Source organism: Bidens hawaiensis, unplaced genomic scaffold (assembly GCF_021521415.1).
Source record: "Bidens hawaiensis isolate Kalapana, Puna unplaced genomic scaffold, B.hawaiensis_p1.1 tig00023393_1, whole genome shotgun sequence".
Lineage (NCBI taxonomy): Eukaryota > Viridiplantae > Streptophyta > Magnoliopsida > Asterales > Asteraceae > Bidens > Bidens hawaiensis.
The window spans coordinates 316,856-328,983 of record NW_027493663.1 but is presented as its reverse complement, the minus strand read 5'-3'; the positions used below and the strand labels follow the sequence as shown (position 1 = coordinate 328,983).

General features: G+C 46.3%; 1 protein-coding gene across 1 annotated transcript; it reads right to left on the bottom strand.

Moving 5' to 3' along the window:
- Positions 1–326: 326 nt before the first annotated feature.
- On the bottom strand, positions 327–1,111 carry LOC143567362 (uncharacterized; the record flags this gene model as incomplete). The annotated part of the gene is made up of 2 exons (XM_077053804.1): positions 544–1,111; positions 327–474 (listed from the first exon to the last, which is right to left on the bottom strand). Coding segments are annotated over exons 1-2 (716 nt in total), but the record flags the coding sequence as incomplete, so codon positions are not given.
- Between the last annotated feature and the right edge of the window lie 11,017 nt (positions 1,112–12,128).

The window sequence follows — 12,128 nt, the reverse complement described above, 5'->3', positions numbered from 1 at the left end:
ACTCATAATGACCATAGCGAGTACGAAAGGCAGTTTTAGGAACATTCTCGTTCTTGATCTTTAGCTGATGATAACCTGACCTCAGATCAATTTTCGAGAAGAACTGAGCGCCCTGAAGTTGGTCAAAAACGTCATCTATACGAGGCAGAGGATACCGATTTCGAATGGTAATCTTATTCAACTCTCGGTAGTCAATACATAAATGCATGCTACCATCCTTCTTCTTTACGAACAAGACTGGTGCACCCCATGGTGAGACACTTGGTCGAATGAATCCCAATTCTAGCAATTCTTGCAATTGCTCCTTTAGTTCCTTTAATTCTAACGGAGCCATACGGTATGGTGCTTTAGAAATAGGCTCTGCGCCAGGGATTAAATTGAGAGTGAACTCTATCTCATGGTCAGGTGGTAGTCCCGGTAGTTCTTCTGGAAATACATCAGGGTACTCGCGAACAACAAGATGGCTATCAATGCCTTTTTGAATAACGTAGGTATCTTTAAACGAGGTTAAGAATCCAGCACAACCATGCTATATAAGCTTACAGGCCTTGAGCGCAGAAATAATCTTGAGAGTCTTATGGGGTACAATACCCTGATACACAAGCTTAGGACGACTAAGATCGCCAAATATGACACGCTTAGAAAAACAATCAATAGTCACATGGTGACGGGTTAACCAATCCATTCCAAGGATTGCATCAAAGTCAGACATATGCATCGGAAATAGATCCGCTTTACACACAACGGATTCAATATGGATCGGACAACCTCTGTATACGTGAGTGATTACGATCGAATTCTCCATTGGAGTGGAAATAGTCATAGTGGGATCTAACGGAGTTGGCCTAATTGGAAGGTACTTGGTAAACGACTGGGAAACTATAGAATGTGTTGCGCCCGTATCAAATAATACATAGATATTGCGTTCACTGAATTGAAGGGTTTCGGATATAGTACCTTGAGCGTTAGCAGCATCAGTAGCAGAAAGTGTGAACACTCTTCCCCCAGTGTTTGGTGGTGCAAGTTTTCCTCCAGCAATCTTCTTAGTATCTGGTTTAGGACAACCTTTAATCATATGCCATGTGTGGCCACACCTGAAACATGCTCCCATAGCTCTATGACAGGCGCCCCCGTGTTTCTTGCCACAAAAGTTACATGGAGAGTTTGTGGTCTGGTTCGGGTTTCCATATTACTGAATCTGATTCTGAGCGGGTTTCTGACTTAAGGTTTTATGCTGCCATGGACGTGCTTGATTGCTAAGGTTTTGATTTGCTTGAACCCTACGGTCCTGATGTTGTGAAGTGGTAGAGAATGATTGGACCATAGCCTGCTTGGGTAGCCCATCTCGGTCTCTTTTCTTATTTTCACCAGTTCGAGATAGGAATTCTTTCCTCTCGAATTCAAAGGTCTTGATGGCATCACCTACCTCAGTAAGGTCTTTAAACTTCATAAACATAATTGACTTTCAAATCTGATCACAAACTGCCCATTTACACTTTTCTGCCTGCTCTTGAGCTGATTAATACCAGCCAATCTTGAGAATCGAGTCATAAACTCTGAAGCTGGTTCATCGTCCCTCTGTCATATAGCAACAGCATATTCCCTTATGTAAGCTTCTCTATCAGCGGTAGAGAAATACTTCTCATAAAAGAGGGTGCAAAAGCCAGCCCATGAAAGAGTAGCAGCATAGGCATCTCCTCCTTTGACTTGCTTATGTCCTTCCCACCAAGTTTGTGAATCATCTTCTAGTTTGTAAGTGGCTAATCTGACTTTTTACTAATCTGCAACTCCTAAAACTTCAAAGATCTTCTCAATGTGTGCCATCCAGTTTCGTGCTTCCAGAGGAGCAGCAGCGTGACTAAAGGATCTCGACTTCTGTTTTTGGAATCTCTGAATCCACACACGGATGCCTTCAGAAGTGGCATTCTCATCAATCACAACTCCAGAATTAGGAGGAGCATTAGCGCGTCCTTCAGAACGAGGTTGTTGCATTACTGCCTCTACGGTTTGCGCAACAAGGTTAGGAAGTAATCCAGCAAAAGCTTGATTGATAGCAGAAACGATGTTATGATCAACTGGAGTTTCATTCGAAGCCAAGTCATTAGTTGTGCAGGTGGTCTTGTGGGTTTGTTGACGAGGCGGTATCTAAAATAGTATGTCAAAAGGGTTAGAATAAAGAACGGGAAAGAAGCAAAAGAAGATACCTAATGAGGTTCCTAGCCTAATTAGATCAAAACCTAAGTGTCTACCCAATCCACACAGGTTAATTACTAATGCTTAAATTATCTTACCGGAAAGAGCCTTTGCTCTGATACCATAGCTGTAACACCCCAACCCGGATGGGCTGACGTGTCACAATATACGGAGGTATACAGAGACAAAAGACATAATTCCATTACTTCATTAGAGTCAAAAGTACAGACTACTGATAGATCAGATACTAAGTCAAAAATAAATATTATTCAGATAACATAAGCTAAACGGACATCTTCAGATTATTCGTAAGTGTTTGGCTTCTCTCTTGATCCCGCCCAAAGTATCCTGTGAACCTGAAGTGTAAAAAGGTTTACGGAATGAGCCGAATGCCCAGTACGGAATATTAAGGCTCAAAAGCAAATAATAATTAACTGAATACAATATCACAATATATGTTAACACATAACTGATTTAAAATTTTATAACTAAAATAACTGAACGGAAACATATCATATGGATGTACCCAAAAGCATAACTGAGTCTTATAATATGTGACGACATACAGGGAGCCACTCCTGTATGCCAATCACCCGAAATGGCGTAAGCTGGCATACCCACAACCATTTCCTGAAACTGAAAACTGAAACTGAACTAGGATATATCCATACGCCTCGTAATAGCTATGTACCACACCTGTACTTAAGGGACGCCGTGAACTGATCTCTCCATTACGGAAGGAGCACATAACATCGATGCCACAATGTTATGCCCGTGGGACACTCCATGGGAAGCGAGTGCTCAGGGTACCAGAGAATAAATAATCTGAGTTATACAATAACAATTCATATCTTAACAAATCATGGAACATGCGATAATAAGTACAATTTAATAATAAATATATCGCATGCTAACAAGTCGAATAGCAAATCATAATCTGAACATGAATCGAACGGACGGCCAAATGAATCGAGATGTCAAAGAACGTTAGGAGTTGCAAAGGTATATAATATCAACAGGGTTTATAACAAACGAATATAATAACAATAGGGGTGGGTTAGGATCCGTACCTTGTTTGCTGATTAGTTGTCTTACACAGATAAGAAATATACGTGACTTCCTTTTTAATCAGCCTACATTGTATACATGTAGCTCATAAGATCGTGTACGGTTTATATCCTTTCTTTTATCGAAAGGTTAAAGTCAAATTTTATCTTCTTCCTACATGTGTCTAAGGTCTCGAGTTTGATTAAGAAATAAATGAGTATTTAATTAGCGAAGGTCGATAAAAATATTTACAAGTCTAAAGTATTTTGCTAGTATGTAAAACTTTATATCTAGTTTTAAATGAGTAAAATGTTAGTTTTTTAAAAGTAGTTGCTGGAAGATTTGTTTGCATTAATTCTTGTTTAGTTTGGTAAAAAGGAAAATAAATGTTTGTGAGTGGGGTTTGAACTCATGACCTGGTGTTTAAACTCCAGTGTACTTAACCAGCGATCTAGATGGAGATTTGTTAATATTTTCAGAAACTATTTATTAATTAAGTAAACCAAACTGTTGCTTGTTTAGGAAAATAAATAAAGAAAACTATTGCCAAAAGGATTCGAAACTGCTTCCTTTCTGTTACAGCCCAAGGCTTAACCAACAGACAAAACAATCAGTTTATGTTTATAATTCAGATGCAGCTATCTATATAGAGTTAGAAGATGTGTTGTTATTATTTAAAAAAACAAAACTGACGCAGCCAGCAAGTTTCGAACCTTAGACATGCTGTTTGAAAATGAGGAGTTTTAACTAGTTGCACCATCTGATGTGTTGTTTACTAACCAAACAGTTAACTTTATTTATCACTATTTTCACCGGTTCATCTTCTCTATGCTAACTTCTTACAACCTAAGTATGAAAAACCATATTGTAAACTAATGTTTTGGGTTATGAATCACGTTCAAACTTAAATGAATGATTAATCTAGGCTTAGGCTCGGGTTACCTTATGAAGAGGTAGGTCCCAGCAGAGCCCAGTTGGACCCGCAAGACACCTTAAACAGGGACGTCTGCGCAGAGACCAACTGGATCCGCAGGACCAACCATGCTCAGAGACGTGACGTCCTTACGCGCAGTATGCAAGCTGGTCCCGCAGGAAATGCCTCCCATGGTGAAGGACTCCGCCTGTTCCCGCAGCCTCGGATACAAGCCTTGAGGGAAGGCCACCCGCGCAGCATGGCTACACGCACTAGGTACTTAGCTCTCGATCATTCAGTGTCACCTGAAGGAATGAGCAAAGCCGGGAGCAATCCCGCACAGAGGCGGGAGGGGGAATACTCCCGCCCAAATAAGCCAGTCTGTATACTGAAGGACCTTTTACTGTACCTGACGAGGTATGGGCGAAAGATCTGATCAGGGATACGACAGCTCACTGATACAGTATGGCGACCAGCATGCTCCTGTACTGTATCACTATTAAGCCGCTGCCTACTCACCAACTACTGTCATACCACGTGCGTAGCCGGCAGTTGGTGGAAAGGGAATAGTATACAGCAGGCCTGGTCGCTATCAGCCGCTGCCTACCCACCAACTACCAGCAGGGCACGTGCGTAGGCTACTGTTGATGAACAGGAACACTGTTGCAGCCGGCCATACCTCCTTGGAAACCTACCTTCGGCTATAAATACCCCAAATGGTATGATCATCTAAACACAACATATCTTACTACATTATCATCATATTATACCTGATATCTGCTCTAGCAATCTCTTAATATACTTTTATATTTAAAGAGCAATCTAGTCTGATTCTCACGCCGGAGGGTGGTCACAAGGAGGAACCCCCCCCTTCTCAGTGACGAGCTCACGGTGTCTGTTTTGCAGGTTATCAGAAGAACCATATTCCAAGGGTCTAACCCCTCGTGGGAAACAGCTATCCAACCCCCAGGTTACCAGTAATCTGTCTGGGGTCCGGTTAGTGTTTCTTCATTGGCGCCATCCGTGGGATAAAGCTAGAACTTTATTTTTCTCCAGTTTTTTCAAACTTCTACAAAGATGGTTAGAGAAATTCCGGTAACCATAACCCCTGCTACTAGGGGGAATACCGGCAACACAGTTTTTACAAACACTACCCCGGCTACCGAAGCCGGGGCAAGTGAAGTAAATTTTACGAACACTACCCCACTTACCAAAGCTGGGGCAAGTGCAGTAAATGATCGCCTACTGGGATCCACTGATACCCAGGTTGAGAAACGAAGACTCCCCCGCCAAACTCTCGATGAAGTTAAGGCATGGGCGGAGGCACGACAAAAGGAATTCCAGGCTGAGTTGGACGAACGCTTGCGTTCCGTGCAACAGGCCGACGAATTCGAATACTGGGAGGATGACTCGGAGGAATCCGACTCCGACGCGAACCCTCGCCATAGGGCAAAAGGGAAGCATAAGGAAACGGAATCCCAACCGAAAAGGCATTTTGGACAAGCCTTCAAACCAAAAAGCACAGGTGAAAGTCCACGAGACTTCTCTAAAACGTTCAGACCAAACGTTGCAAATGCAGGAACGTCCAAATTTGCAAGGGACATTGCTGAAGCAATCGCCCCAAAGAGTGCCAAACAAATGCCCAACATAGGCACATATGACGGTATATCCGATCCAGACGATCATTTGAACAGGTTCATAGCGGGGGCAACCGTCAGCAATTGGACGGAACCCACGTGGTGTTACATGTTCCAAATGACGCTGGTTGGGGCTGCTAGAGCATGGTTCGATCGTCTACCGGTCAACCACATCTACGACTGGGCAGACTTCCAACAGAAGTTTAGCCAACACTTCAGCCAGCAACGGAAGTATACCGAGGAGCAATGGACAATCCTCAAATGCATACGAGAGGAAGACGAATCTCTGCCAAACTTCATCACTCGCTTCAACTCAAAGAAGCTAAGTTTGGGAAATATCAGCGAAGATCTTGTTCGCGCTGCCTTCATCCAGGGCGCACATGACCCAGAGCTCATCCGCACCCTAACGGGTAAAGATGGCATGCCATCCACATGGGATGGCATCATGACAGCAGCAAAACGCTATGCGGAAACAGAGAAGCAACTGGGTAGAGATCTCCCACAGAGCACAAACCTCTACACCCAGAGGACGAGAGAAGACAACGTCCTCACCGCCCGACTAAATAAAAAACGAAAGCTAGGCATTTGGCAGTCAAGGGTAAACTTTGACACCTCATCCGGCTTGCAACATCGGTTGGGCGGAAGGGATAATGTACAGTCGCACCGGAACTCCAGATGGACGCCACTCACCAAAAGCGTCACCGAGATATTCGCCACTGAAGAGCTCCCATGGCCAAAACCTCCAATAATCCGACATCGTCACGATGCAGATCGGAGCAAATACTGTGACTTTCACAAGACAAAGGGCCACAACACTGAAGAATGCATAGATGTAAAAGATATGGTCGAAGCATTTGTCAGAGATGGGACGCTCGCGCACCTCGTGGCGTAATAAAGGCTGAGCAGGCGGGTGCGTATAGAACCCCAGCTGGGGAAAACACGAATCAATTCCAGCTTCAAAATCGAGACTACATGCTGCGTAAAGAACGAGATCCCGAACCAGGTGCGTATCGGCTCGATGGCACTCCCATCCCAACAAGGAAGGGAGCTCATTTACACAGTTTGCATATAAATCAATTCCAATTTGTAAAGAAAAGGCCAAGAGCCACTTCTTATGGAAATGATTCTCTTTAAGAATATCGAAGCTGATGATTTTACATTTATACTTTTCTGGACACTAATATGCCGGTTTTCACCGCATAATTGCGTGAAGTCATTGCATGGGAAGGCGGTCCTACCCGCACGAACCCAATAACGTGACAAACCTTCACGCAGGTCAGTTGAAGGGGAAAAAGTTCAGCACCCAAAAATGAAAGTGCCGGTCTATCCGCATGAATCATTAAGGAAACTGAATAATAACCTATCAACAACCGCGCGTCGAACGGTTAAAACTATCCAACACTGGTGACGGCATTCACATTACGTGAAGTCGTTGCGTGGGAAGGCGGTCTTACCCGCACGAACCCAATAACGTGGCAAACCTACACGCAGGTCAGATAAGGGTAAAGTTTTGCCATCCTACTAAGTGCAAGTGACGGTTCTACCCGCACAATCACGAAAGAGGAAGCAAAACTTCACACCTATTATCAACCACGTTCAAAGGTTAACTTATCCTCAAAAGGTAAGAAAAACCTACACGCAGGTCAGGTATGGGTAAAGTTTTGCCATCCTACTAAGTGCAAGTGACGGTTCTACCCGCACAATCACGAAAGAGGAAGCAAAACTTCACACCTATTATCAACCACGTTCAAAGGTTAACTTATCTCAAAAGGTAAGAAAAACCTACACGCAGGTCAGGTATGGGTAAAGTTTTGCCATCCTACTAAGTGCAAGTGACGGTTCTACCCGCACAATCACGAAAGAGGAAGCAAAACTTCACACCTATTATCAACCACGTTCAAAGGTTAACTTATCCTCAAAAAGTAAGAAAAACCTACACGCAGGTTAGATAAAAGTTAAAGTTTAGCCATCTCACCAAGTGCAAGTGACGGTTCTACCCGCACAATCACGAAGGAAGAAGCGAAACTTTAACCCACTATCAACCACGTTCAAAGGTTCTTATTCTAAACACTTGGAAAATTGCTAATTTAAACTAAGTATGCAAGTCATAAGTTTATAAAGCAAGGAACCCAAAGAAGGAAATAACAATCTTATACGCAAAAAGATTAATATTTCAAGAATATATTACAAGAATGGCCGGGTAACTACCCGCCTAAAAGAAAAAAAAAAAAAAAACTATACAAGTCTTAGCAATGGGAAGGGATCTTCAGGATCAAGCTTCAGGGCCGCTTCCACTTGGACCCGCTCCGTCAGAAGAACGGGGTGGTTCGAGGAACGCTTTGAGGACAGCTAACCCATCATCAGCAGCAGCTACTTCGTCCACCTTCTCCACCACTGGATGCGGGAAGGCGGCGTATTGGTTCAATGCTTGGTCATAAATGGCTTCAGTATCCACATTGAACAAAGGGAAGTTGGAAGGCGGGACGCCTTTCTCAACAAACCCTAGACCAAGCAAGAAGCCGGCCTTTTCCCCATCCTCATGAGAAGCGTTGAGGGCTGCGGTCATAGCATCATCGTAAGAGGTCTCTGAAAAGACCCGACGCACAACCTACAAAGAAAACACAAGTATTAGAACCTTTCCTTACAAAAGAAAAGCGGGAAGATAAATCTAAACATACCTGAGGCAACGCTTCTCGAAGAAGCCATTGGAGGGCAGCTTGAGCTTCGTTATGGGCGCGTTCGGCTTCGCTCTTGTTAAGGTTGGCAAGTAAAACTTCCTTTGCGGCAGCCTCTTCGACGCCCTTAAGCTTCCGCTGGGTCTGGTCAAGCACCCCCCTTTGGTCCAGGATTTCCTGGAGTTTCTTGGCATCTTCCATTGCCAAGGCATCATGAGCGCGTTGGAGAGCCTCTAATTTGGCCTTGAGCTCCTCATTCTCCACACGCAAAGGCTCAGCAACGGCTTCAGCCTTGGCAGCCCTCTCGGTTGCGTTTCGCGCAGTCTCCCTGGCCACCCGAAGCTGTTCATTCACAGCTTGGGCAGCCTTGGAGCGGGCCTCGAGTCGCGCTTGAACTTCAACCTCGAGGGCCTTGAAGGCCTTCTCCTTGTCGGCGGCAGCTGCCGCCAGCTGTTGGTTCTCCTCCCGAAGAGCACGCGCCTCAGATATGTCCTTGGCGTGAGCTGCTTTCAACTTGTCGTTTTCACGACAAAGCAGCTCGACGCGCGGCTGCATCCGGGCCTGGAGAACCCGAAGCTCATTAGTTAGCCTACCCTCCTGGTAGCTAACCATGGCTTCCCCCAACGCACCCGGAGGAGCAGCGTGGCGAGCCCAGTCCACGCACTCCACAGGTGTGCGAAGGGTTGTTCCTCGGCGTATGTTCCATCGAGGAACATACACTTCATTGGAATCCGACACTGCAAAAGAAACAAAAGCAGTAAGGAAAAAATGATACAAAACATAAGGGAAAAAGAAAGGAACCCTACGCACCTGTAGGGTCAATGACAGGCCGATAGCCGCCAAACCCATCACCTGAACCTAAAGGAAATCCATCCAACAGGTCAGGCAGACGGGAAGGTGGCAAAGATCGGCGTGAAGCCCTGCGCGTACCTGATGGTCCGGCCATCGGTGCCGGTGGCGCGGGCATTATGGTCGCCGCCGTGGTCGCCGCCTTGTAAGCAGCAGCAGTAACCGCCGGCTCTGTGAAGGATGCTGTAAAAATCGCACTCACAGCCGGCGGTGACGTCATCACTGCCGGAATAGTTGGCTCAAAGGAATGAGCAACTGGACCAGCGGATGCAGGCGCAGGCGCCTGGGTCGACGCCTCAGGAAGGCTGACCGAGCCTACCGTCATTGGCGGGGAGATACTCCCCTGCGGTTCACCCCGGAATGCGTCAACACCCACGCCTGCACAAAGAGAGTGTTAGATAAATTTATAGTGATAAATCTGCAAAGACATTATGATTGTACTTACGGGTTTTCTTGACCCTGAACGTACGGACGGGCGGGGAGGAACCCGATGGAGCCGGCCTCTTGGTACCGGTCACCGTCGTCTTCATTGGTTCTCCGGAGGTAACGGTCGTAGCCTCCGGAGCAGTGCTCTTCTCACCACCGGGCTTCCCCGCCACCTCTTCACTATCTGACTCCGAGTCAGAGAGAACCACTGGATCAGCTGTGGAGGCCTTCTCCTTCCCCTTCACGCCGGCAGCAGCCTTCTTCTTCCGCACAAGGGGAGGACCATCTGCGGATTCCTCAGAAGAAGACAGGATGTAAGGATTTCCAGCAACGGGTACAGCATTGAGGGGTTCAGGATAGAATATCTCCTTACCTGGCCGCCGGTGGCTCAGGATCTCTTGGCCCGGCGGATAGACCTCCACAAACCTATCCGCCGTTTGCTCCAGGATGGGCAACTCATTGTCGTCCAGAGCACGAGTGCCCACCCGCACGGGACTGTCAGCTTCCCGCGGGAACAGGAGCGACTCCAAATTATTCCCCTCTGAAAGAAAAAGAAACAGTTAGAAAATTAACCAATATCAGCAACAAAGACAAGACATACCATAAGGAATAGAGTTCAAACCATATTCAAGAAGGATGGGAAACCGGGACGCATCCTTCCATACCCGGCTCATCCCCAGCAGCACCATCCCGGACTCCGCAAACCGGTAAACCGGAGATTGGACCCGGGATATCTTCGCGAACCATTCCGCCTCCTGGTAACTGGAAGCATGAAGGCTCGGAAGCGCTTGACCCTTCTTGAACTTCATAGCAATGGGGATGGCGCGGGCAGAGATGTAGAAGAACTCCCGCTTCCACGATCGGAGACTGCGCTCGGTCACGCAGATCTTCAAACCCTTAATACGGGTTGTCAGGGTGTACCACCCCTGGACGCACCTCCAAGTATAGAAGGTCATCAGGCGGTCCACGTAGGGCTCAATACCCAGAATCCGGCACACCCACTCGAAGTGCCGGACCTTGGCAATCGCCATCGGATGCACCTCGGTCAGGTGCACACCGTGCCTCTCCAGGACACGATACATAAACTTTGTCAATGGAAACCTAAGGTTCCCATAAACAAAGAATGCAGCATATACCCCGATCTTGCCACTGGGGGCATCGTACACAGTCTGGTGGGATTCAGGAAACTCAGGCTCGAGAGACTCGAGCATGAACTTCCTGACTATGTACTGGTACTGATCGACAGGTAGAGCACACTGGCACTCGCCAGCAGTACTCCTATCGTCGGCTACAGCTTCAGCATCATGAGAAGACATTTTTGCAGAAAGAAGAGTGATTTCGGGAAAATGCTTGCCTGAAAAAGGGGAGTATTTGCCAGAAATCACTAAGAAGAAGAGAGGTGAAACTATGGATTACAAAGAGGCCTCTCCCCCTTTATATACTAATCGCAATTAATGCGGTGAATTTAATGCGGAGGAGAGAGAAATCGAAGGTGCAATGAAACTATGACACGTGGCAAAAAGCAGGCTGGCAACAGCTGTTGACAGGACGTGTGCCAGTAATTTCGCGGCCACGCGCCCGAAAAATCGTGCCCACGCGCCAGGAAAAGCGTCTGGAATGACCATGTTCTGTCACGTCACCATAACTTCCTGCACGTCCTGACACAGTCAGAAGAAACCGTCGCACGACGTTTCAGAGGTTTGGACTGTTCTTATCTTTCCACCAACTCTTCGAATTTCAAAATTCAAAATTTAAAAATATTAAAAAGTAAGCGGGAAAATACCCCTTACCCCTTGGCAAACAAGTAACCGTTAGACGGATGCGGGTACAGTGTAAAGGCAAAACCCTTCACATACCTAGCACCCGCAGGGAATTGAAGCCAAGTAAACCTTGGCGAACAAGTAACCGTTAGACGGATGCGGGTACAGTGTAAAGGCAAAACCCTTCACATACCTAGCACCCGCAGGGAATTGAAGCCAAGTAAACCTTGGCGAACAAGTAACCGTTAGACGGATGCGGGTACAGTGTAAAGGCAAAACCCTTCACATACCTAGCACCCGCAGGGAATTGAAGCCAAGTAAACCTTGGCGAACAAGTAACCGTTAGACGGATGCGGGTACAGTGTAAAGGCAAAACCCTTCACATACCTAGCACCCACAGGGAATTGAAGCCAAATATTCCTCAGCAACCAACTATAAGACAGGTGCGGGTACAGTGTAAAGGCAAAACCCTTCACATACCTAGCACCTGCAGGGAATTGACGCTAGGAATACCTTGGAAGTAAAGTAACCATAAGACGAGCGCTGGTACAGTGTTAAGGCAAAACCCTTCACATACCTAGCGCTCCGCTGGGAATTGAAACCAGGAAGGATCTTCTGGGCAATGCTT